This window comes from Eurypyga helias, unplaced genomic scaffold (assembly GCF_000690775.1).
Source record: "Eurypyga helias isolate BGI_N326 unplaced genomic scaffold, ASM69077v1 scaffold21161, whole genome shotgun sequence".
Classification (NCBI taxonomy): domain Eukaryota; kingdom Metazoa; phylum Chordata; class Aves; order Eurypygiformes; family Eurypygidae; genus Eurypyga; species Eurypyga helias.
Window position 1 is genome coordinate 23,649 of NW_010233009.1, and position 27,046 is coordinate 50,694.

Consider the following 27,046-nt stretch of genomic DNA (forward strand, 5'->3'; position numbering starts at 1 on the left):
TTGTCCGAAGTTACGTGTTAAAAAGAACCGAAACTTCCTAAAATCCTTTGGGTTCAGAAGTGACTTTGGGAGGTAAGAAATGTTGACTAAACTTTTTTTTTTAGTCAGGAGGAAAGCAAGCAGATTTTTTTTTTTTCCCCCCCTCCTCCTAGAATGCTCTTCTGGTGGTAGTCCTTTGCTGCAATAAAGGGAAGAAAGGAAAATATAAAGAATGTGTTTCTTACAATTTTGAAAGCTTGCTTCATTGAAAAACAGAAGGTGTGACCTAGAAAAATAGCAGAACTACTGAGTGTTGTGGTTAGAATTAAATGGGAAATGTAATCTGCATGTTACTGGCAGTGAAGTACATATCTATGTTCCAGGTTTTAAGGATTTTCAGAAATGTGCTGATGGCAGTTGTAATGATTATGGTATCTCATCTCAGTGAAATCTCTAAAATACTCTGAAATGCATGTCTGGTTTGGATTCCATCATTTACAGGTTGAAACTTCTGGGGATTTTGTGCAGGAATCAGTTTCAGTGAAGGTGTATTACTAGCCTGAACATTCCTGGTTTTGAAATTAATTAAGGGTATATGTAGATGAACTAAGATCTTAACTCTTGGAGGTAAGAAACAAGGTGGCAAGACTAGTCCTTTGGGTATGTTGGATTTCAATCCTGTCTTTCAGGGATTTGCAATTGGAGAACGTAAAATTTTATGTAATGTTTTTTTTTTTATATACTAGGTGGAGCTGATAAGATTAATTCTAAATAGCTGGAATCTCAGATTTCAATTGTGAAGTTCGCTAATATAAATGCATCAACTGCTTAGGTTCTTTTTTCAGGGAGCTGTTTCTTAGATGACAGGGTGGTCCTATTTATTATTACATGCAAATAAATGAGTTGATTTAATTAAAAATGCCCTTTTCCCCTTTCCTACCCCACTTTTTTTTAGAAGAAATCCTTTTACAGTTCCAAACTCTTTATCGATGGTTTGCTGCCAAAAAGTACTTTGGGGTGTGTGCTTTTGAGTTTTTTGCTTGAGAGTTCAGTGTCCAGTTCATCTGGCTTTGAAAGTGGCTGTGGGTTTTGACAGTGTTTTCCACTTGGGTTAGGAAATCTATCTGGGTGACAAAACAAAAATACAACATCCATGCACTGCCACGTGACAATTAGCATTGCTTCGTCCTCTAGCAGAGGTAAGGGGTAGCACAAGAATGCACATTAAATCCAGAAACACAGTGGAAGCTGATAGCTTAATTGTTTTAGAGCCTTTTTTAAAATTTGTTCTCACTCAATGTATTACTTCCAGTTCAATGTATTACTTCCATTTATATCAGTCTAATTTGATTGTACAATTACTCTTGAGGCTTCCTATTTCTGTCTCAAACCTATAAATCCATTGAAGTTTCTAGAAGACATTAATGAGTGGAAAAGTGAACTAATTCTTCTGTATTCTCTGTTATTGTGATACTTTGAATTTGGGTGTTATGCAGCTCTTCTCACTTCATGGCTCAAAGCTTCTAGCAATGTGTGCACGCTGTTGGAGCTCTACACTAGCAACACCTTTTGTTCAGGTATTCTTCCTGTATGTTAGAGATACTGAGGGCATTGAGGTATGTGAAGTATCGTCTCTTTATGCCTTTGAAGATGGAGGAAGTGAGTCAAAGATGAGAGAAAGGAGCCATTGGAATTCTTTCTTCACATGGGATGGAAGGTTCTTGGGCAGTTATTTCATCGGTCATTCTCTAATAGCCAAAATGTAACATTTATCAGTTTACAGTTTTGGACACAGTTGCAGTTTCTTGTAATGTCTTGTTCATTCACAATTGTAATTTGTATTTCAGCTTCTGGAGCCAGTTTGCCATCAGCTCTTTGAGTTCTATCGCAGTGGTGAGGAACAGTTGCTACGATTTACGCTGCAGTTCCTACCAGAATTGATGTGGTGCTATCTTGCTGTCTCAGCCAGCAGAGATTTGCAGAGCAGTGGATGCATAGAGGCTCTTCTCCTAGGAGTTTATAACTTGGTTTGTATTCACATGTAATTATTCAGGCCTAAAAATATTAGTGTGCTTTTGGGGGATACTAGAATGATATTTTACTGGTTGTTGTGATTTAACCCCAGTTGGTAACCAGGCACGACACGGCCACTTGCTCACACCCACCCACCCACCCCTTCCCCCCCCGGCCCTGGTGGGCTGGGGGAAAGAATTGGAAGGGCAAATGTGAAAAAGCCTGTGGGTTAAGAACAGTTCAATGACTGAAATAGAATATAATAAATTGTAGTCAAAAGGAAAACGACAAAGAGAGAAACAAAACCAAGGAAAAACAAGGGATGCAGCCACTCACCACCTGCCAACAAAAACCCGGCTTCAGGTTTCCAGTCCCTGAGCAGCAATTGTTGGCACCCCTAAGTTCATATACTGACTGCCCAGAGTGGGAGCATGATGTCAGTTTGGGCCAGCTGTCCCAGCTGTTCTCCCTCCCAGCTTCTTGTGCACCTCCTCGCTGGCAGATCATGGGAAGCTGAAAAGTCCTTGACTTAGTGTAAGCACCACTTAGCAACAGCCAAAACATCAGTGTGTTATCACATTATTCACATGCTAAATCCAAACCACGGCTCTATACCGGCTACTGGGAGGAAAATTAACTCTGTCCCAGCTGAAACCAGGACACTGGGGAATAATTAAGAATTTTGTTTCAGAGTTGAAATGAAGTGATTGAGTATCTCAGTTTTGACTCTTCAAATTGGTGTCCTTGCAAGAAATCTGCAACATGAGCTTTTATTCTTTTATTTTGATGAATATGTTCTCTGCTTGGTTTGTGGTTCCTGGAAAGTATTAATGCACTAAGGGCTGAAGGAGCCAAAGAAGTCGTCATCTTTTTTTTTTTTTTCTTGGTATGGTGATTAAACTTACATTCTGCTTGAGAGCTTTTAGAGGTGCAACTTTTGAAGTGGTCACCGATATTTTCTAAAGTATTTTTGACTATTTTGACTAGAAAAACCACTTTCAGCAAATTCTTAGTACTCGACTGATGAACAGGTTGCTTAGCTTTAATTTCTTAAAGGTCATCTTTCATTTTGTAATAACCTGGACACCTTTTCCATGTTTTGTATGAAAAGATACTGTTTGTTGCTAGATTACTGCTTTGAAGGACAAAATTATGAAGGGACTTCTAAGAGCACTGTATTTCAGTTATGCATCTAGTCTTTCTGTGGCTATGATAAAAAGCGTAGCGTTATGTCCCCTGGGATTCTCTTCAGTGTAGTTTGTATGTTCTGGATGTTTTAGGAAGGCTTTTTGGGAAGTGAGACGGTGATGAACTTCAAGTCTCCTTTTTCCATTCTGAAAGTCTGGAGCAGGCAGTTCCCATCCTTCTTGTAAAAATAATCTCAAGTATCTTTACCCAGCGAGTATAAACATTTTTCACTCGGGAGTTTACTTAAAAAGATCTGAGCCTTTATGTTCAACTCCTCTTCAGGGAGAGTACAGGTTTCATGTGCTTTCTGTGTGCTTCGTTGTACCTGAAGAAAAACATTCCTCTAAAGATATATTTGATATATCTTATGCCTTAAGTCAATTCACTCCTTTATTTCATAGAATCATGGGATGATTTGGATTGGAAGGGACCTTAAAGATCACCTAGTTCCAACCCCCCTGCCATAGCATGAGCATGGTCCACTAGACCAGGTTGCTCGACGTTTCCTTGATGAAGTCATCTAAAATGGTTGATGGATGTGACTCTAATCACTCTTCTTCCTCCTGTAAGAGGTTACAGTTAAGCTTGAAACCAGGCTGTTAATGTCTTCTTTTTAGCTATGAAGAGCTGCTTCAATCAGCAGCGCAGCCGTCCATCTCCAGCTGCTTAGGGTCATAAGAAGTTTACAGCAAGCCTCTGTGTGAAGCTGTAGATCAGCCTGATTTTTTTGAAATCTTTTTTTCCTGTCTGCTTTAAGACATAATGCTTATGCAAAAGTAATGACACGTCACTGATGCTGGCTTCTTCCCCTCTGTTGATGTTGTATAAAATCTGTAGCTTAATCAAGATGGCACTGTTCTCCAGTATACGAGGTTGAAAAAGTAGCAGGTGACCTGCTGATATACTTATTTTCTCTTTAACCAGCTACTTTACCTTCTCAAAAGCAAGAGGAAAGATGTAGCCTAATACGAATAGTAATCCTTCCCTAAATATGTATGGTGGTCTCTTGGAATTTGAGGGAATTAACATGCTCAAGAGTCCTGCAGTTTCTAACTGAAGGAAATGGAAAAATGAAGTATTGCTCAGAATAATTTTAAATTCACTACGTTGTCAGGGGTGTGTAATTACTGTGGCTACATCTTGAGACCGTGAACTGGTTTGTCCTGCCTTCAGCTTGGAGACATACAGTGGAGTGCATGCCGTTGATATTCTTGGCTTTCTGGCTAGAGGTATCAGGTTTTTTTCTAATATTCTTCAGATCTTGAAATGTACTCCTGAAACATAATTACAAATCTGATTAGAATGAAGAGTCAAAATACTGATATTTCTAGATCTTAGAAGTTTGAATGCAGCCAGTTTCTCTTCCCTTCTCCTCCCATACTTTGAGGAAACTTTTTTCCACGAGGATGCAGGAGCGATACTGAAAATGAAAGTCTGAGTGGTTTATGTGGAGAATGGAGGAGCTGTGTAACTCTGCAGACAGAACAGCTCTGTATTCCTTTACCACTTCATATGTGACTTTAAGACATGAGTTTTAATAATTACTATGTGAAGTTAGTTCTTCAGCCTTCCAAGGCATGGGTGTGAGGAGACACTGAAGTTCCCCTCTAATCTCTGTCTTCAGATACACAAAATCTGTGCTGCTGAAATTTAGAGGCAGGTGGAGTTGTTGTGTATGTGGTATTGGTTATTGGTCAGGTCTGGTTTGAAACTTCTGAAGTTTTTTTGAAGTACATCAGTACTCTCCGGTGATACGTAGGCACATCTGTTTTTGCCTTGCCCTTTAGTCTTCCACTAACAGAAGTGAGAAGTTTGCCAACTTACTGCTATGGTGGTATGTTGCAGGAAAATAGCTTCTCCAAAGCTTTGCATCTGTGCTTCGTTTAAACCTCTCTGTAAGTATGGAATTACCAAACTTGGACTGCAAATACTATGGTGTCTGCTACTATCAAACCATATGAGGCTGCAGTCATTGCAGAGCTATAATATTTCCCCCCAAAATTACTTGTAGAGTCATTACTTGGTGGGTAAATAGTTCTTAGAACAGAATTATTGAGTATTGACCTTCACAATTAGCTAACAGTGTATAATTAAAAAAAACCCCCACTGTTTAAACGTTTTGAGATTTGCATTTAGTGTTTTTAAGGTGGACTGTGTATGCAAATATATGTGCAGTTTGCTAAGTCCTTTGAGCAGTTTTCAGAAACAAAGCAAAACCACTGTGACCAAAAGCAAGCACAGAGAACTTCTAGAGTGTAGCTCAGATTGTTATAGTATCCCTGTCTCTGAAATAATTTGTTGGCTTTCTTTATCCATTCAGCCCTGTCCAGCATTTAACGTTTTTGAGTGTCTGGTTCCTGTAGTACAGTGTAACCGCTGGTGTCTTCTGTCTTTTTCAGGAGATAGTTGACAAAGAGGGACATAGCAAAGTGCTGAGTTTCACAATTCCGTCTTTGTCCAAACCTTCAGTCTATCATGAAGTAAGTGACATCCACGACGTAAAGTTGTTGCTGATTGAGAAAGGCAGTACGCTCCGGGGGCCTGTTTGTAAGGATAAAACTGAAAAATAGTTTTAACGTGTTGCATGTTGACATGTGAACATATTTCTCGGTCTTCTGAGTACTGCTAACTGGTCTCTGAGGCCTCTTCCAGACTAGCTAGTCATAACTCCATAATATCTATGCACCAACTGTACCTTTTTGGGTTTTTTCCATTCTGAAGCCATATACCTTATCTGGTGTAAAATAGCTTCTCAAATCTAAGACAGCTAAGCAGTCAGATAGCCTTAAGCCTGTTGAAAACTTCTGTTCAAATATGGTAATGCTGATCATGGTCTCTTTTCACTTGTGTTGTAGCAAGGCTTAAGGTGGATGTGTTTTGAATGACCCTTTTTCCTTTAGCCTTCCAGCATTGGCTCCATGGCTCTTACTGAAGGAGCTTTATCGCAGCATGGTTTGTCCAGGGTTGTGTACAGCGGACCTCATCCTCAGAGGGAGATGTTAACAGCACAGAACAGGTGAAATAGCGATTCTCGGGCAAAATCCTATTGCACAGATGAATGTTCACGTCTTACAATGTTTAATGTAGTTGTAGACTGAAGGTGGATAGGTATATGCTGTGTTTTGTGGTGGGTTTCCTGTTTGTTTTAGACATGTGTGAATGTAGATGCAGAAGGAGTAGCAGCACATATTGCTACATTAAGAGGAAAAGCTTACAGAACCAAAATACTCAGTCAATTTTATTAAAACAAAATACCATACCTGTTCAAATAACTCTTGCAAATTTCTGTGTAAACTTGTTTTCCTTTCAGGAATAAAATTGGTAATGTAATTCTAATGTTTCTTGTAATTCCCAGGTTTGAAGTGCTGACTTTCCTCCTGCTCTGTTACAATGCTGCCTTAAGCTACATGCCTGCAGTTTCTCTTCAGTCGTTGTGTCAGATTTGTTCAAGGTAATTTCTGTAGGCTGACTACACTTAAAATGGCATTTTCAACTTGAAATGCAATCAGTTTGAACTACTTTTTTTTTTTCCCAAAAAAAAAAAAAGCTTCAGGTTCACAGAAGCTGCTTTTAAACTTGACTTTTTGTTGTAAGTGTTTACCAGCTGTATTATTTGCTTTTAAAGTATCTCTTGTATAACTTTGGTTTGAGACCTCAAAATGGGGAAGCAATGACCTGACTTTATGCAATGCTGTTAAGTGGAGAAATCAAAGGGAACTGTTTGTTTTTAATCCAAGTAGCTGTAGGTTAGTGTTAACTAAATAAAATCAGCAATGGCTTCTGAAATCTCGATACATTTTGCATTGCAAACTTATGAAATATATTTGGATGCTGCGCAAGTTGAAACTTCCCTGAAATTATAGGGGATCTTGAAACTAGAAATACATCTGTTCTTTCAGATACTTTGGTTATTTCCGAAATCTGCTGTTTCTTCAAAAAACCCCAATCCCCAAACAAACGAAACAACAACAAACCCCCAAGCCCCAAACAAACAAATAAAAACCCCAAACCCCATGTCAGCTTTAATTAGCATTGTTTTTTGATCAATCTTCTTTCAGAGAGGAAAAACTGGTAGTAAACAGGTCCGTCTCTAGATTTTGGAAGTGGACTTTGGGTTAAGGAAAAAATGAGACTGCATTTGTAACCCAAGAGAGACCTGGAAGTCAACTACGGCAACTTTTTACCAGTCATAGTTACCAGGTTCCTCACACAAACAAAACATGGTAATGGAATCCTGTAAGATTCTGTCCTCCTCAGAGAATGTGAGAGCATTGGAGCACTTGTGAAGACTCATGTAAATATTGCCAAGATCTTTGTTAGATATGGTGGCCTAAAATTTAAGGTAGAAAATATTTAGAAGCCAAGGATTGTGACAGGAGAATGATGTTGCTTATTCTGCCTGATAAGGTTTTGATTGTATTTGGGATAAATAATTTTTTTTAAAGCCTCGGAAAAACCCCCAAGCAAATTACCAGTAAATGCAAGCAAGTCTGTCCACTTCACAGTGTTGAATGTTTGGGTACGGAGTTATTTGATACTATACAATTTTACTGTTATCTTAGTTCTTCATTCCCTACTGGCTTTAGCATCCATGTTTCTCTTTCTACTGAAAATCTTGCCTTGACAGTATTTTAGGGATTCAAGGGAACGTGTCAGAAGACCAGAATTATCTTTCAGTTATCCTGTTTGGATGTGGTGCTGACAAAATTCTCAGAAGCATCTATAGCATAAATCCTTTAATTGGTTTGAGCAGTGTTGAATTTAGGTTTCTTTTGGAAGATCTGTAAGAAGGCAATCTACAATGAATGTGCTTTCTTCTAGTATAATTCAATTTTTATGACTTGTCTAGAGAAGCAAAAGCTTCTAATACTACTTATTTACAAACAAGAACTGTAAATGTGACAATTGCAGCAGAAAACATTTTATACTGACCTCAAGTGTCGTAGGTCTTTTTTTTTTTTTGCATTTGGGCATCTTCAGTTACTAAGTCTCTTTTCATAAGAATATTATCTTACTGTGATGTAGGGTGAAGCAGTTCTGCTGATGTCGTTCTGGCCTTTTTAGTGGAAGTAACTGAGATTAGGGCTTTTTAAAACTAATCAGTACTGGCATGAACAGAGTATCTGTGTTCAGGTCTTTTCTCTATAACCGTCAGTGTTAACTGATCACATTCCTACTGTGAGTTCAGGGTTTGTGAAACTACCTTCCATACCAGATGGAATCACAGAGTGGTTTGGGTTGGAATGGACCTTAAAGACCATCTAGTTCCAACCCCCCTGCCATGGGCAGGGACACCTTCCACTAGACCAGGTTGCTCAAAGCCTCATCCAGCCTGGCCTTGAAGCCATCCAGGGATGGGGCATCCACAGCTTCTCTAGGCAACCTGTTCCAGTGCCTCGCCACCCTCTCTGTGAAGAACTTCTTCCTGATATCTAATCTAAACCTCCCCACTTTCAATTTAAACCCGTTACCCCTTGTCCTGTCACTACAGGCCCTTGTAAAAAGTCCCCCCCAGCTTCCTTGTAGCCCCTTCAGGTACTGGAAGGTGCTGTAAGGTCTCCCTGGAACCCCCTCTTCTCTAGGCTACACAAGCCCAGTTCTCTCAGCCTGTCCCCGCAGGAGACAGCCCCCTGATCATCTTTGTGGTCTCCTTTGGACTTGCTCTGACCAGTCCGTGTCCTTCTTATGTTGGGGGCCCCACAGCTGGATACAGTACTCCAGGTGAAGTCTCATGGGAACAGAGTAGAGGGGGAGAATCCCCTCCCTCGACCTGCTGGCCACACTTCTATGGATACAGCCCAGGATACGGTTGGCCTTCTGGGCTGCCAGCGCACACGGCCTGCTGATGTTCAGCTTTTCATCCGCTTTACACCCCAGTCCTTTTCCTCAGGGCTGTTCTTTATCCATTTTCTGCCCAGCCAGAGCCTATGCTTTGGAAAAGGAAATACTTTGATTAATGTCATTAAAGGTCATTCCAGAAGTGCAGTAATGGCTAATGAATTGAATATTTAACTACCCAATATCTTTGATTACCAAGATGTTTTTACTACAGAACCTGGTGTGGAATTTAGTTTAGAGCCAAGTTCTAATGCTGACTTTTACTGGATTTTAGAGTAGTTTTATAAATGTGATACTTCTGCTGTCTTTGCTTGAAAACATGTATGTACTTTCACATTACGTGCAGTGGTACTTACTAATAACAGACAGAAGCGTAAGTTGCTAGGCTGCTTTATTTACTTAAAGCTCATTAACTTGGTTTTGTCTGTTCTGCAGCAAATGAATGGATTCAGAATGACTCTTACTGGCAGTTCTCTTTAATTTTCCACTGCAGTATAAATGTAACATGAGTGTGTAAGATGCCTTTGTTTTGGAGGATTTGAGCTCTGCCAGGAGAGGACATATCCTTCTGCCATTACAAGAAAGAGCCTGCTTCAGCACAGGCTTGTTGATGGGTACCTTCCTGTGGATCTACTGTATTTCAGACATACACTAAACCCCTAGCTTTGTAGAGCTCTGTACAAAGGTAGTTCTGTGTTATTTGCTAATGACCAACGCATGATTTCTTTAGGATTTGTGTCTGTGGATATCCACGCCAACAAGTGAGAAAGTACAAGGGAGTCAACAGTAGGATTCCGGTTTCATCCGAATTCATGGTGCAAATGCTAACAGGGATTTATTATGCCTTGTAAGTTGGGTGGTTTTTTTATATGCATACAAAATACAGAAATGTCAGCTTAATGTCTACCGTCACTTAAGCATGCTGTTTTGTTTTCTAGTGGACAGTAGCTCTGTCTAGCAATTTGAGACTCAGGGAGAGAATGTAGTTCTCCAACTAGTAAGTCATACTGGGGAAAGAGGGCTAGAACAGCACTTGATAGCTATAACTGCTGATGTGGCAAAATGTTTAAAAAAACACCCTTTTTCCAACCATTGTCTTCTGTCCGTGTTTCTGTGTGCTGAGTTTTGACATCAGCCTAGTTAAGGAAAAAAGGTTGATTGTCATGTTAATGTGTGAAGCTCTCTTACTAACTGAAATAGAGACTGGTAACACAGGAATACTCAAAAGGTGGTGTAATAGTAAATTAAATCCATTTGAATTTCACATTGTTTTGTGACTAGCTGATCAGTAGCTAATTATGTAATTTTTAAACTACTCTGGCCACTGAAAATAAAATTTTGTCTCCATAGGTGCTACTTCAGAACAAGTTCTCTAAATAGCAGGCTTACTGCTAATGGAAGTAGTTCAACTCCTGTAGATTGAGCTCTTTAGGAGTGCTAAATCTGTGAAGGTTGTGTGACCAAGAAGGCTTGTCTGTTGATACAGATGCTCATTATTATGTGTATGTTTACCTTTTGTAGTTATAATGGAGAATGGGATCTAGCTCGTAAAGCTATGGATGACGTTTTATATAGAGCACAGCTGGAACTGTATCCAGAACCTCTGCTGGTAGGTGTTGTATTTCAACTTTTTTCCAGCAGAATTTTCAGTTTAAGAAATCCTTCCTGTGAATGTGCATGATGCGATGTCGCGCCAGGAACCTAAGTCCCATGAGGTCTGTGTGGCTGTGCTCGTGTGAGTAGCTAGGTCTGCTAGTATACACACACGTGCACAGGTATTTTCAATGCACTTTGTCATCTTCCCTCGTGAACAAGCTATTTTCAGTAGAACTTCTAAGTCTTGAAAGCTCAGATGATAGTGCAGAAGCCCTCTGAAGTTCATGTTAAGTAATAGCCACGTCTTTAAACTGGAATCTTTATTTTAAAAAGTGGCGGGTATTAAATATAACTTAGTTCTAATTAAAATTAAATTAACTTAGGTAATTGCAAGCAGCATTTTCTATAGCCCGTGCAAAAAGTTAGTGTGCTTATGACCTTAAACTGGAATTTTACACGGTATTCTCAGAGTAATGAGAATCCCCTGACAGAATTCTTCTTCTAAAATTTGGATCTTCATGTTAAAAACTATGCAACACCTTTTTTGTTCTAGGTTGCTAATGCAATAAAAGCTTCACTGCCTCAGGGTGCCATGAAATCTAGTAAAGAAGGACCAAGATGCATTCAGGTTGAAATTACACCTACTTCATCCAGAATATCAAGAAATGCTGTGACTAGCATGTCTATCCGAGGGCACAGATGGAAAAGGCATGGTAAGAAATGCATCTTGCAGTGGATTATTGGGGTTTTACACATTTAAAATAGATAATTTTGTTATTGCACATCTCCATTGCTAGCGAGCAAGCAGCGGTTGGGAGGGTTTTTATTTTCTTAACTGGTAAATGGGAATTTTAATGCATGTCAGATGAAGTACATTATTTCCTTAATCAAGTTTAAAAAAAAAAAAAAAGAAAAACAACCCAGAAAAAACCATTTTGGTTGAAGGGAGCTCTACTTTAGAGGCTGACGTTTGTGTTTTCTTCTGAAATGTAGTGTGTAGTACATGAAGCAAAGAACCTCACCTGTGTACCTTAACCACAGAACCTCACCTGTCTTAAATTACTTAAAAATTGGATTTGAGGGTAGAAGGATAATTTCTTATATTTTAGTGCTGTGGTTACCACCAACACCCCCAAGTCCTTCTCCTCAGGGCTGCTCTCAATCCATTCTCTGCCCAGCCTGTACTTGTGCTGGGATTGCCCTGACGGAGGTGCAGGACCTTGCACTTGGCCATGAAATTAGGAGCTGCTTAAAACTGTCAGACAAAGCTGAGGAGCAAAGCATTAACGTCTTTAATTAGTGTGGTCCAGTAGCAAGTCATTATTGAAATCTCGAGTCTCCTAAGGACCATTTTAGTCATTATTTATTTTCCTTTCTTCAGGCTTACAGTTGTTAAGCAGGGGTTATGGACCAGGTGCAAGAAAACTGTATGGTAGCTCAGCTTTTAAATGAGCAAATGCCCACTGAAGCTTGGCAGTTTTGTCAGCTCCTGGTTTTGAGTGGTTCTGACGCTTCTTCCAGTGAGGTGGTGGGAGGGGAACACAGATCACGGGTACTGAGTGCCAGTTCATTCAGAGGAACTGAAAGTGTATTAAAATAAACATTCCCTTTGTCTTTGCCTTTACAGGAAAAAAAAGAAATAACATTACAGAATCAGTATTAGAACCATCCTCATAAAAATGCCTTTTTTTGGCAAATAGAGAAATCTAGAAGCTTTTAGAATTACTGCCTTTTTGCAGGGGGGGTGATGCGTGGTGAAGTTCGAGGGAAAACATGTGGGACAAGTGTCCTCCAGAGCAGACAACAGTAAGCTGAAAGGGAAATGAGAATAATCGTAGGGCTCATGGAAATGAGGGGGAATGCAGTGTTTTATGGAAGCCTCATAGAACAGGACAAGCTGAGAGAAACAGTGATAATCCTAGTTGGTGTGGCCCAAGTGAGGAGCAGTCAGTGTTTGGGGATGAGGATGGAAAGATTAAGGACTCTTCAAAAAAAGCTCTTGTCAATGTTTGTTTAGGTTATTGGGAAAACTTTGGATTTGCCTTCATGGTACAGGATTCAGTGGAGTAAAATCACTTGGTGTGGGGTAGGGGTGGAGGGGAACATGTATAACAGATTGTGGGATTAGTTGTAAATTTGAAGGCTGTGTAAACATTAGGCTAGTTTAAAGGCCAAAACTGAACTGACTGTCCTATTGTTTTAAGTGGTAAATGTTCTATGCATATTCAGCTAATCTCCTCAAAACTTTTATAATAAAACACTAACAAAGTTGTTGTTTGTCTTGAAAAGTCTTTTTAAGGTCAGAGTGAATGGTCTTCTGATTTTGAAATTCCTTATAACATAATTCAGTGCCCCACAATTCCTGATGAAAGGTAGACATAATCTTCAGGGTCAGAATGCAGAAAGAATAGCAAGGCGTGTGCTTACAGAGGCTTGTTTGAATTAAAACAAATACTGGAACTGGTAGAAATCAGATTACAAACCTTGTAACTCCTGACTGTTATCCTCTCTCTCACGGTGTCAGGGAAAAAAAATGTGCTTATGGAGTCAGTTGATACTAGCCACTCCTTATCAACAATCATTTAGTGCTATTGAACTGGGTTGCCTGTAAAGCTCAAAAAGAAGCATTAGCTCCTCTATGTAGCCATAGTTTTTTTGTAATGTTCATGTTTTAAAAACAAGCCTTGAGTGGCATCTCCATTTTCATTCACAGAGGAAAAGCAGTGCAGTGTGTAAGGGACACAAACACGAAAATGAATGCTTATTTATGGAAACTAGGAAAAAAAATCAAACCAAGTCCTGTCAATGCTTTCTTTACTTAAAATCTGCCGAACTGCCCCATAAAGGGTTGCTGGGGAAGAACTCCTGTGTGTAGAGGTAATGCATGTAAGAGACACTCTGATGTAACAGGCTGAGTAAGAAGAGTGAAGCAGAGGTTGGTAAGATACAAGGCACAAAAATAAAGACATCAACAAGATAGGGTTTTTTTTCCCCATTGCAGAAATTGACTTTCATATAGCGCATAAAGTTTAGAAACATTAGTCTTTGAATCTCTGTGGAGAGAATTTTCTTACCTTTTTTTGAAACAGTATTAGTGCCTGAAATAGTTATAGCTTTTTTTTTTTTAAGGGATCTGGAATGAATGTTAATTTTGGGATATAAGCTTGATGCTTTTGTAAATAATTCAAAATGCAAACATTGTTGTGCATTGTTTTGTTGTGCAGTGAGGCCCACTAACCTTTCTGCTCCCGTGCTCTTAAGAAAAAGGCTATATTTGATGGTAGTATTATCATTATTATTATTGCTATTGCAGCTCATGGTGCTCAGTTGTTGCCTTCTATCATCAGTAACAAAGGTTTTTGCAGAAAATGCTGTTAGAGGGACTAACACTTGGAAACAGTTCGAACTTGAGTTTCCTGCCAAATATCAGGAAGTTAGTGGCTAATAGCAGCAACTATTAATGCCATCTCCTTTGGATAGTACAGCTTGTTAAATGGATACTTTAATTAGTAGTTGACTAGTTAAAAACTCATGATACTTAGCATTTGCAGGTAAAATCAGAGATAGCTCTTACACCAGGGGACAATGATGTCCATCCCTGCCAGAATAACCTTCAAGCTCTGAGACTTACTTCATTGACATTAAGGCTGAGAGAGCTGGGCTTCTTCAGCCGGGAGAAGAGAAGGCTCCAGGGAGACCTTACAGCACCTGCCAGTACCTGAAGGGGCTACAAGGAAGCTGGGGGGGACGTTTTACAAGGGCCTGTAGTGACAGGACCAGGGGGAACGGGTTTAAAATGACAGCGGGGAGATTTAGATTGGATATCAGGAAGAAATTCTTTCTGTGGAGGGTGGTGAAGCACTGGAACAGGTTGCCCAGAGATGTTGTGGATGCCCCATCCCTGGATGTCTGCAAGGCCAGGCTGGATGAGGCTTTGAGCAACCTGGTCTAGTGGAAGGGGTCCCTGCCCATGGCAGGGGGGTTGGGACTAGATGGTTTTTAAGGTTCTTTTTAACCCAAACCATTCTGTGATTCTGTGACGTGGTTAAGTGCAGACAGCATGAACGCTAGCGAAAGGCCCAGCGCTGTAGCCCCCTTGCCCTAGAAGGTGCACTGTGCCTGCATAGAGTCTTCAGCATGAGGGCAGGGGAAGGAGAGGATCCCCTCCAGCTAAAAAGCGTTAGAGCTGCTGCTGTGAAAAACCTCATCATGAATTCCTCTAGTTTTGGGCTTCATACTGTCAGTTAAATGTCTGTACTGCCAACTTCTGTCACGTGCAGTGACAAACTGGCAGTGTAGTCAGGGTGATCCTTTCTTAATCCTCAGGTCTGGAAGAGCTGCGTTATGAATAAAACACAGGGATTCAGTTGAGGTGTGCTTTTACTGCATTTTTAGTCTTGTCAAGCTTGTGGCCATAGTGTTTGCATACAGTATTAATGTATAACATATAGACTATATAACTCTCTAGCATATAGCGTAGTTCTTGCTCTGCTTCACTTGGTATACGTGTTCCTGGAGGCTGTGCTGTGACTATCTGTAAGTGATGGCTTTTTTTCTTCTCCAGGTCATCTTAATGCCGTTTTGTGGCTGTAGAGCTAGTGCTGATAAAGCAGTTCTGAATACTTGTGAAAAGAGCTTCAGACACTAAGAATACTCAAACGCTGTGGAGCTGACAGGATTGTAACTTGTTGCTTGCATATACTTGGAATTTCCATAAAGTTTTAAATCCCATTCTAATTTTCACTTTTTTTTTTCCTCTCTCGAGTTCACCCTTCTCAAACCTGTCTTCGTCTAATGTAGACAGACATCTTTTGAGCTGGGATTTGTTTTACCAGGACCTTGTAGGGACTATAACATTCTTTTCACTGAATATCGTTATTACATCTCTTGTGCTTACACACAGTTGTCATTCTCTCACTTTGAGTGGAGTTTTCTGTTTGCTTGGGGATTTTTGGCTATGTCTGCAGGAATCTTTGACTGTTTTGAAACAAATTTTTTGGCCAGGCTGATTACTTGCGTATCTGCTGTTGATGACTTACCCAAATAAAAAGAAGTAATCTTAGAATCAAGCTGCATTGGTTTTTGCCTTAATTTCCCCCCCCCTCCAGTGCTGCAGAAAGTTGGGGTGCTTTTCCTCGACCGACCTTAATCCCTGTTTTCTCAACTGTGCTTAGTAACTGACGGATGACATAAGTTTATTGCAAACTAATTTAGTTGTAAGCTTACGTAAGAAGCGTAGAAAGGCAGACATCAACATGTATGTTATTAGTAGGTGCAGAAGATGCAGTAAAACTCCATAGGTTTTATGTGAAGAAGTTGATTTTAGTAACTGGAGAGTTTTCCTACTTGTAAATATCTGTCTTGCTGAAAACAGGTTTTTGAAATGAAGAATGAAAGCGGGAGTCAAAATGTGCTTGAGCTGGCGTAGCTGTTTCACTGTTGGTTTTCAGACTGGCCGCTGCGCAGCACCACGCTATTGTATGCGTGGCATTTCTAGTCTTACTTGATAGCACATGAAGGTGATAAGACATTTCACTGTATAAAAAAAAGTTTTGCTTTAGCATGGTGATCCAGCGAATATGGCCATGAAAGTGAATTACGGAGCACTGTTTGATTTCCAATAATCGCTGAATTTGTTTCATGATCCTCGGGAATTTCCATTTTGAAGGATCAGGCATGGAACTTTCCAGTATGTGTGTGCAGGCCAGTAACTGGAAGATGGAAGCCTGCAATATAAAAATAAAGCAAAATTCCATACTCGCTAATGTTGCCAATTAACAAGTGGTTATTATGTGTACATCTGCTTTAATTCATAATGCTTTAGTCATCTATATCTATTGGCTTTTGTTTCATATTTTGTTTCAGACATCTCTTTTTTTTTTCTTTATCCATCTTTAATTCTAGAACAACCAGAGAATGGTAATGATGCCACTGAATTGGGCAACTTTATCATACCTGAGATTAGTGTCACAAGTGTGGCTGGAGAAAGGACCGGGAATGGGGAAAAGAGCAGAGCACTAGCAGAGAATGATGTGCAGCATTTACAGGGAGTACAGGAAGCAGCTACAGATCCTAGAACTGACAGCAAAGGCATGCCAGAAATCAGGAGGCAAAAATCTGTAAGAAAAATGATGGAGGATGGAATAAACTCACCTGGCAGAGTGCAGTTTTAGCAGAGCACTTGTAGCTGCACTCTAAGGTACCACCGTTGATTGAAAGGGTCACTGCTGCATGTTTGGAGAATTAAAGAATGCAGTTAATATATTTGCATGAGTAATAACACAAATGCATGTACTGCACACAGCTTCGACTGTGCCACCGACAATGGCGACACACTTTCTCCAGGTTAAATAAATCTACTTGTAAACACACTGTGAGACTCAACATACCTTCGAGTTTATTCAGCATATCTATTGGGTTTACAAAACCCAGTGATCAATGGTATGACAAATCCATCAAAACGGATGTGAGAAGTATCTCGCTGTGTTCCTCGGATTTCCCAAATTCCACCTTTCGTGGTATATTGGGGATCTCATGTTGTGCTTGAGTTTCCAAGTCATACCACCAGACCTATGATGCAAAAGGTGACCTTTCAGTCCTAAAGCATTCTTGGGTTGCTAAACATGCAGGTGCCATATTGGGTGTCCTGGGGCATTGATCACATACCCTTAAAATTAACGAGCTTTGCAAAATCTTGTATGGGAGCACTTGCTCAAAATAAGATTTACACTTTTTTTGTTCTGTGTGGTATACTCTAATCTATAAATTTCTAATCTCCTGCATGAATTAACAAGGCTGCCTTTTTTTTTTTTTTCCTTCTCCAAATCAAATCATTTTACAAAATGAGATTGTGGGCATGCTTTCTGATCTAGTTAATGCAGCTTTATTTTCTGTAACTATATATCCTAATGAGCCTTAATTCCAAAATGTAATGGAATAGGTAAGTGTTTTGTCTTCTGTTTTCTGTTCTGTTGCTTTATGGCTTCATGCTTGTAAATACTAAAATCTGGCAATACATAACATCAACAAATGTGAGAAAGTCAATTGCTAATTCTTTTTCTTTTTCTGCCGTGCAGGTAATACTGATGTAGCAATTCAGGAAGAACTGATGGAAGTATCTGAAACTGATGAAGGGTTTTACTCTAGGGCTGCTTCTAGTACAAGTCAGTCTGCCCTATCTAACAGCAGCAACACGAGCAGCAAGAACCTCTTAGGGAAGAGCCAGCGAAGGTCTGGTGGAAGCAAAGCTGGAGGAAAAGAAAAAGAAGGAGAAACCTGCAGAGAACACTTGTCACGGAAACAAACTCAGAGAGCCCTGAGTGAGAATCTAGAGCTTGTCTCTCTGAAGAGACTGACGCTGACAACTAGCCAGTCCCTGCCTAAGCCTGGCAGCCATAGTCTGGCCAGAACGACCACTACTGTGTTTAGTAAATCCTTTGAGCAGGTCAGTGGTGTCACAGTTCCAAATAGTCGCGGTGGTGCGTCTGGTACAGAGGCAAACAGGTTTTCAGCTTGCAGTCTTCAGGAGGAAAAACTGATATATGGCACAGAAAGAACAGATCTTCCATCAGCGACCTCCTAGTATTAGCATAACTTTGTCAACAGATTGATATAATTAAATTGGCAAGTATGAAAAATAAAATAATGAGGATTTATGCTGATTCTGGAACATTGGTACATTAAGCTCCTTGTTATGCTATTCATTACCTTCCTAAACCTCAAGCCCCTAAATTCTTATTTGGCTCACTTTTGACAGTAATAGTGAATAGACAACAGTTGTGATTATTTTGCATCAACCTCTAATAGCTCGGAAGGTTCCTCTTTGATTTACCTTATTTATACTCCTGATTGCTTATGGCTTCGTGTGAAGTTTACAGCATCACCAGTTTAACAAGCACTGGCTGGTCCTTTGGCCACTGACCATGACGTGGGGCTGTTCACAGAGGCACGGGATGGGAACAAATGGAACCTCTTCCCCAGATCCTACTTTTCACTGCCACTTGGCATAGGCACAGCTGCAAGTACTGGTTTTATTTGAGGAGTCTCGCAGAATGGGCATGAAATTTTGGAGCAGCATCGTTAAGAACGCACACCTTCTCTTACGTTAGCCACGAGAAGGCTGTGCTTACATGTAAGGTTGAAAGTAGAAGCATCGGTGTTTGATGCGATGGCAGGTTTTGTAGCGGCAGTCGGTACACGTTGCAGTGTTCGTACTTCTTTATGCCTGTCTGAGTCCGAATTACGGATGCATGTTGGTTCTTCTGTATGCCTCTGGCACTGGGCCCAGAGTCATACAGCGGCAGTACTTGTGGATGGGAGTTCTTGCCTGTTGCCAGAATAGTCACTCTTCAGACTTAGTTGTTGTGTGACGCTCTGTCTGTCTCACATTCTTAAATACCAGGCACAAAACTACTAACTGAGAAGTCGCTCTCATCAGTGTTTATTGCTTATGGGGAAGAGATGTGGGTATGTCACAATGTTACGTAGGTAATAAGGTGTGAGCCCTTTGCACTGAATCAAGCAAATCAGGAGCGTGAATGTGATTTAAAGTAACTTCTTACTTGACACTAGGAGAATACTACCAAAGGATGTGTACTTCCGGTAACGTGCAAGCACAAAGGGAAATTATAATGTAAATATAACTAGCACTGTAATTTCTGGTGGTTTATAACTATTACTTTTCTAGTTTGAAATTCTAACACAGCAGCCTGTTCAAGGTTACCTAACCTTTAACCTTCAGTTAGTTTGGTGACCCTGTTTGATACCAACTTTTATACCATTAAGAGTTTAATTAAAAATGGACATTAAAACTGCTTATACAGAAATTTGGAGAAGCAATAGCTGACAAAACCACTCCGGTAGCAGTAATTAGCTGATAAACGGGCAGTACATTATGATGAGTGGAGAAATAGGATGAAGATCTAAGGCATAGTCATTCCCAACTGTCCAGGTTTCTGCAGCTAGTCATCCCTTATTGCCAAGAGCCTGGTGACAGAACGAACCCTAAAGTTCTGGTAGACTTTCCTATTTGCCTGGAGATGGGTTTAGATACCCCTTTTTGACTTAAACTGAAGCACAAGTAACTTTTAAGCAGCTAATGTTATTCAGGTTTATAGCAGCTAATGAGCTGGTTAATTAATGGAAAGAGATGAGGAGACATAGTTGATAGACAAGGAGGTTGTATAATTCTGCTTCTAAACTGCAGATGAGATGTGCACATTTCTTAGCACTCACCAAGTCTGTGGGATAGCTGCATCAGTCTGTAGGTGTCTGCCTTCACCCGAGAGCCCGAGCTTAAGTGGCTGTGCCACACTTTGTCACGTTCCTCAGCTGGTTGTGTGACGCTGTTCGATTCGAGTAATGCAGTATTTCACCCTTCCGCAGTGGAGTGTTTCTTTATTGCACATGGAAACGTACATTCCTAATGCATAAGCTACAGGGTTGTCTCATTGAGTGTTTAATGCTTTGGCCAGTGAAATAAACTGGTTCGTTGAAGTTGTATGTCTTTGTAAATACTTTCTGCAGCAGAAAGCTTTGCCTCTTTAGTGTTTTCTGCAGTATTTGTTTCGGATTGACTAATACGTATGGTTGCTGGAGGACGCATAACCACAGGCACAACCACTACACATGCTGAACGTAGAGCTCTTCCTTTCCTCGAAGTTTGTTCTAGGTGTTACGAAGAAGTAACTCGCAGAACTTCCAGCTGCCTCCTGATCTCCTCTTGCAGTGCAGCATTTAAGAATACTTGGAAACACTTAACAGTAATTTAAATTGAAGCATAGACTGGAACAGATAAATTGCAATTAACAAATGTTTGTTGCACTGATATTAATTGTGAGTTTGTGTTAAAGGCCTAGAATTTCAGTAATTATACTGGTTTTGTTTAGTTTCATTTGGTTCATAATTGGTTCAGTTATCTCCGCAGGAGACAAGCTGGGTGTTGGTATAAAAGATGTTTATTATACTGGGAAAATTTAGTCACTGTAGCTATAAATAATTAGAATTTTGAAGGATGCATAATGCTATAAAATATAGATGCGTTAGATAAAGTTTACAGTACTGTTGGCTACCAGTCAAACAGTCCTAAAGTGAAGTTAGCTTATCCTTTTATTTTAGCCAGCTAATTATTCTAACTGTGGTCTGGCTTGAACCCCAGACATAGGTTCGTATTGGTACAACTGAAATTACATAAAGCTTCATACTTTTTTGAGAAAATGATAAGAAGAAAGGTTCTTGGTACTAAAGGCTGCTGTTTCCATATGTATGTAGCTTCATATAAACATGTACATGTTGGTGTCTGGAACAACTTGCACAATGAGTGTGTTTTTGTGAACTGACATCGCACCTCGATACTGATGGAGTCTAAAGGATTTCTTTTCCTGGTGTGAGTAATAAAACTTTGTTGTGCTTCTTTCTTTTCCTAAAAAGGGGGGGGAAGGCAGTATGTGGGGGAGGGAGGCCAGAATTATTTGCTGTCCAAATATCCATGGATAAGATTGGATTGGAGAGGGGAAAGGGGAAAGTAGGGCAGGAAGCAGATATATTAATTCTTTCACGATATTTCTAAAATTGTCAAGCTCTTGGGTTTTGAGCATTATCTGATCACTTCAGACTGATGCATGAAAAATGTGTATTAAAGCAGAGGCCTTCTAACAGTGTAAGGAAAACCTATGAAGGCATCCCGTGTTGTAGCCGACCCGGGAGTTGTGATGAATACACTCCAGACATCGTACACGGCTGCAACAGGCTGCAGGAAGAACATTGGGTAGGCGTGAATCATCGCGAAGGATCATTAGAGGAGTTGGTTTAATGTCGACGTTTCCAACTGACCTTACTGTTTGAAATCAAAGGGCACTGTTTCCAGCGACGGCTTTGAACAGCAGTGTTTGCAAAACTCTATTGAAGCTGAGAAGAATTGTTTTTGTTGTGAGAATCTAGAACACTTGTGCAGAAAGCGTATGGCCTCTAAGCACTTGCTGTAGAGCTGCAACGGCTTTTCTGAAGGGGGTGAAATGTCCTTGAAATGCCTTGAATACCTGACAGATTTGACAGGTACAAAAATACATAGCCATTTTAGCTACACTTCTCTGTAGGGAGGTATTTTCTGATATCTATGAGGATTCCAGAAATTTCTAAATTATGTCTCATACCTTTTGTCAGTGTTTGAGGCTTACAGTGCAGTATATAGGTGTGTAACATATTGCCTTTTGTATTTGTATAATTCTACTTCTAAGACTAGATGTGCACATTTCTTAGTACTCACCGAAGTCTGTGGGATAGCAGCGTCAGTCTGTAGGTGTCTGTCTTCACCCGAGAACGTGAGTTTGAGTGACTGTGCCACACTCGTCGTGTGTTGTGTGACACTGTTCTGTGTTTTAGCAAAACGCGGTATTTCACCCTTTTTTACAGTGTTCTCTTTATTGTACATTAAAACTCACATTCCTAATGTATAAACTACAAGGTTGTCTGGTATTTAACAATTTGGGTAGCAAAATAAACTTTTTTTTGAAGTTGTATGCTTTTGTAAGTACTTTGTATGGCTTTTTACACTTGAATAAGCTAAAAGTCTTTTTTTTTCCCAAAAGGTACCAATTCGACTTGATGCTGTGATTGTCCTGTGTGTGTGTATGACTTGCGACTTCAGTTACGGCAGGTGAAAGGCAGTGCTTCGAACCGGCTCTTACGTGGGTTCAGGTCAGATTTGTTACTGAGTAGTGAAAGGCAGTGTGAGTTTGAGTACCTCCTCTCTTCCCAAAATGTGGGAGGGAGCACAAAAGGAATGGTATCCCAAAAGACAGGGCACCTCCTTAATGGAGGATGAGAGTACGAGAGCGCCTGCTGGGTAACTCAGAGTGAGAGGGATGTTTGAAGGTAACACAGGCAATGAGTAACCAGTCACAGAAATTACATTTTTAGTTTGACTTTACAGCTAGTTGCCTGCATTGAGCTTGTAATGATTATTTTTCATGTTTTACGTTAATCTAGCTCTGCATTAAAGATGACTTCAGTATGGGGGTTTTCTCCCAACCCACAGCTGCCAGGTAATAAATACATCTGCTAATTCAGGAGAGTGGGAAAAATGTCAGCGTGACTCTGGGAACCTTTGTGAAACAAGCCTTTACATTGCTCGGTGCTCGCTTCATTAACTTGGTTCCTAAAATGAGGTGGTGTTTAATCATCTGTTCCTCTAAATGTGCCGGGACAATACTGACATTTAATGGTGCGGAAAGACTTGTGGAAGTTAGTCTGAGTCACGCCGTGCTTCTGACAAGCTACCTCGTCGTTGTTCCCTTCGTTACTGCTAACTAACCCGGGCAGTCCTCTCTGTGGGGTTTCTTGGTCTGGACTACGATGGGGGACTTTTCTGGTGTGAGAGGGCAGATTTCGGAGGAGGTGAGAAGAAATACCAGCTTCTACCCCTGCGACACGCAACAAAGCAAATCGGGGGAGCATCGGGTATTGGCACAAGAAGTCCTCGGGGGGGGATGTGGTTTTCTGATGTTTCTGCAACATAAATAGTGAGCCAAAGCAGTGAGCGAATGTTCAGTGCTGCTCTGAAAAGGCACTTTGCTCGTGTGTGAAACTTGCCATCTTTGATTCCTATCAAAGAAGGAACAGGGCAGTGACTCCTCAAAACACACACATCTGTATAGACGTTCATACTTGAATGCACAGAATACATGGTTTCCTTTCGGCTAGGCCAGCTGTGGGAATTGTTAGAACCGCTGGGGAGACTCCTGGAGCTGGCAAAGACTTGGACCAGCGCTGATGCCAGTGACCCATGACACCATCTGAAACAGATGTAGCTGGGCACGAGGAAGTTGTACTGTCACCAGTGGGTTTTCCTTGGGGTATTAGCTGCTGAGAGTGAATCAATTTGAACATAAATAAGGATCTTGCACTTATTCCTTAAATGTGTTGGTTTTAAAAATTGGTTTTTTTATTTGATTTTTTTTTTGGTTGTTAAAATTCATTGTGTTTTCATGACTGTTAATAACCACCACTTCCGACTTGGCTAATAATTTGGGTTGAATAATTGAATTGGGCTAACATTATATAAGATAACATTTTGGAATCAAGTGCAGGCCAACTGTCATAGCACATGTCAGCTTTCAGCAGACTGTCCTGCCCCTAAAATGTTGGTGTTTGAGAAATCTGCCACAATAAATCGTAAAATGGAAAGACTTTCCAAAGGTAACAGCACGGATGTTCCCCAGAAGATTATTTACTTGTTAGTTCACTGGGATTCATATGCATTTTGGCCGTTAAGGAAAACCAATCCAACAGCAACTTATCAAAGCTAATTTCAGCTCTCCCTGTATTGACTGGAGAAGGATACAGGCACCCTCAAACTGATCCAGCCCATCCCTAGATCGGGAGATCCTCTCTGACTCCTGGAAAGTGTTCACTGTCTCTCACTTGCTTCTCCTGAACAAGTGGCTTAGCGTCGCTGCCTCGTTACCGCTTCCTACTGCACTGAATCCGTACATTCCCCTTCTCTAGTGCTGCATCCGTCACGTCAGCAGAGCTCCGAATGCCATCAGCTGCCCTGTTTTTATGGAAGGCCTTACAAGCAGGCAGAAGTCTAGGAAGAACAGATCTGGCTCAGTTCTGCTGTCCAGGATGCAAAGATCAGCTTGAAATAATGGGGACAGGTACCGGGAGCTACGATTCAGATTATGTCTGTTGGGATTACCTGAGTAATCGTGAAGTAGTTGCATTGCTGAACGTCTAAAGCAGGGAAAAAAGAAAGAACCAGAGCACAAATCTTCTTACAGCATTTCTGTTCCTCCCATTCTTGCTTCAGGATCCTACTTCAAAGTATGTAACAGCTTTAGCAGCTTTTGGATTTAAAGGTAGAATAGCAGCAAAGCTGTGCCAGCATCCCTATAACTGAAAGATTCAGCTCTGGCTTTATACTCTGACAAATCTGAGGCTTGGTCCTAAACTATTTGGCCTGGGAAGTTGCTTCTCAACTGCCTCGCAGACTGTCAAAGTCGTAACTTTGAGCTTCTTTAGTTACCCGTCAGGTTACTTTTTCCTGTTGGTACTGTAGGAAGCCGTGCTGCCAAAGCATCGCCCTTGAATCCAGTGTGAACCTGGATGTGGTTCAGGTGTCCAAGTCTTCCCCAGCTCGGAGAAGGGCTGAGGAGAGACCTTCATCAATTCTTTAGTTGTTGAAATGGCAGGCTGATGGATTTCTCCAAGATCCCACACTGTATGATCCTTCTCTTCCTTAAAGCCTGGCGTGCGTGGTACATACTGCAGCATGATCCCTGTGCTCCGCTCTCGATGAGCTTTTGTCCCTTAGGAGCAGTACTGGATAAAACCCCCTCTGTGGTGCTTGTGAGCAGAGACAGGGGTGAGGCGAGAACTTCCTAAACACACCAACAGAACTAGTTACTAGGTAAGATCCAGCGATGAGGCACTGGATGCCATAATTTAATTTTGGGCAGAAAAGCAGTGCCTTAGGTGGAACTATAAAACCAGAACAAGGAAAAAGCACAAAGGGGGAGGCGCAGCAACAGGGCTCAGACCAGCAAATGGAATGAAATGCTTTCCAGAAGATTGACATTGCCACCCCATGGCCAGTCAGGATGAGGACGCAGCGATGCACGTGCAAAGGCGACAGCGAGACGTGTCCTGCAGTCAGCGTCACCGCTGCTGCTCCGCACTGGCAGCGAGAGGTCGGGGTCCTGGGCAGTGCCCAGCCTGAGCTGTCCCCACAGACACCGGGGCACCCCCGCAGGTTCCCTTACCTGCCGTCGTGTGTGGGGCAGAGCACAAGGCCAGTAGCTGATCTCCGTTTTCAGTCATCACAGCAGTTTGCATTTCCGCGAGGCTTCAAGCCAATGTAACAGGAGGCTCCGTGCGGCTTGTTGTCCCGTGCTCTGCGATGTGCTCGTTACCTAGACGGATGACGTGAAGCACAGCAGGGTTACGATCCTGACGTCTGCGGGTCCTTTTGTCAGAAGGAAGGTGTCCCGTAGTGATCTGACGTGACCACACTTGCTCAGACCCCTCAGTGTCTGCTCAGTGGGCAAGATATTAGCATGACCTCCCCCAGCCTTGCCCATCACCTCTTCTAACCTCTGTGCTATTCAGACGGGCAAACCAAAATGTCACGTCAAAGGAAACGCTGAGCACCGATGACAGCGGGCTAGCAGGTGGGAAACAAAAGATAAACGAAAAGGAGGCTCAGGGTGCTTAGGCAGCCTTTTTCCTATGAGATACTACACGGTCTCTAGGAAAAGAAACACCATGACAGAAAACACCCACTCTCACTCAGCAGCAAACATGGAGCACCTGTATCACTTTTCACATCCTGCTGTACCTCTTTGGAGGTGTGCGTGTGACTGACATCAACCGAACTCATCCTAATTCATGTTTCTTGGGAAACTTTTCTGTAGAGTTACATAGAGGGTGACTTAATTATCTGAAAAGACCCTACATGAGAACGTATGGTAGAAGAGAAATGCTGGTTAGCTACTTAATAAAACTGATAAATCCCAACTTTTTATAAGCTACTGCACTGTATAGATGATAGTTTTGCTGTCAGAGTTGATTTGTGCTAATTACAGCAATTATAATGCTTGTAGAGAAGGAAATTTGCAAAAAAAGTATATTAAGTGCTCAGCCATCAGCTGCCTGTCAACTGAAAGGAGGGCGAGCTCGCTGAATGTAACAGCCCATCCTCTTTCTGTTGTAAATTGGTGGCTAATTATAACGTGCAGCTACGTGGCCGTACGTCGCTGGCTCTGGTGTGACAGGAACGTGTCAGGTTATTGATCACTGCACTGGGGGAGCCGAAAGCTGGTCTGCCCCTGCACTGAATGCCTTGCACGAGTCTGATTGCTTTCAGTGTGGCATAAAACTAATCTTCATTCAAAGGGTAGGAATTAAAATTATGCCAAATATCCCACCAGAATCATCTTACATATATTTTGTGTGTTGTATTCATGTGTGAAATCTTTTTTACTACTGTTATTTACTGTAAATAGACTTAACTATGGAAGAAAATAGATGAAGTGGCAGAAAGATCCCCTGGGAGCAGGCACAGAATTACAGAGAGAAGAGCTGTTGCCAAGTGCAGTTTTTCTGTAGGCTTCTTGACGCTAAGCAGAGCTGTCCCAAACTGCTTTAATGACTCCAGGTACCTGAAAATTGGCTGCTTTTCACCTATAGCAGCTGTGGTTGCCTGCTAAAAAATGTAATTGCAGAGCTGTCTAAAGGGCTGCTTTTCTCAAATGTTTGTTTTCTGTTTGATAATATACTTGCGTCTGAGTTAAAACACTGCTTAGAAACAGAGCGTAGTTTTTAAATTAGTGTCCCATAGATATTGTTCCTCTACCACACCTCTCGGGATGGATTTTTCAGGCCAGAGGAGCAGTCTGTGTAGGTGCAGGCATGACAAATGAGTGTGGGAATGAAG

At 41.1% G+C, this 27,046-nt stretch overlaps 1 protein-coding gene across 2 annotated transcripts in view; it reads left to right on the forward strand.

The window, feature by feature from the left end:
• Positions 1 to 18,301, forward strand: part of FAM126A (family with sequence similarity 126, member A) — a 22,087-nt gene extending 3,786 nt beyond the window's left edge. The window contains exons 3-11 of one of the 2 annotated variants that reach the window (XM_010161603.1): positions 1,827 to 2,006; positions 5,580 to 5,660; positions 6,081 to 6,196; positions 6,536 to 6,631; positions 9,749 to 9,865; positions 10,540 to 10,627; positions 11,168 to 11,327; positions 16,519 to 16,733; positions 17,691 to 17,847. In XM_010161603.1, the coding sequence (XP_010159905.1) occupies positions 1,827 to 2,006; positions 5,580 to 5,660; positions 6,081 to 6,196; positions 6,536 to 6,631; positions 9,749 to 9,865; positions 10,540 to 10,627; positions 11,168 to 11,327; positions 16,519 to 16,733; positions 17,691 to 17,705 (1,068 nt within the window). In that variant the 3' untranslated portion in view covers positions 17,706 to 17,847. Of the gene's footprint in view, positions 1 to 1,826; positions 2,007 to 5,579; positions 5,661 to 6,080; positions 6,197 to 6,535; positions 6,632 to 9,748; positions 9,866 to 10,539; positions 10,628 to 11,167; positions 11,328 to 16,518; positions 16,734 to 17,690 lie in introns of both variants that reach the window. The other variant, XM_010161602.1, reaches the window with a different exon arrangement.
• Positions 18,302 to 27,046: the final 8,745 nt, after the last annotated feature.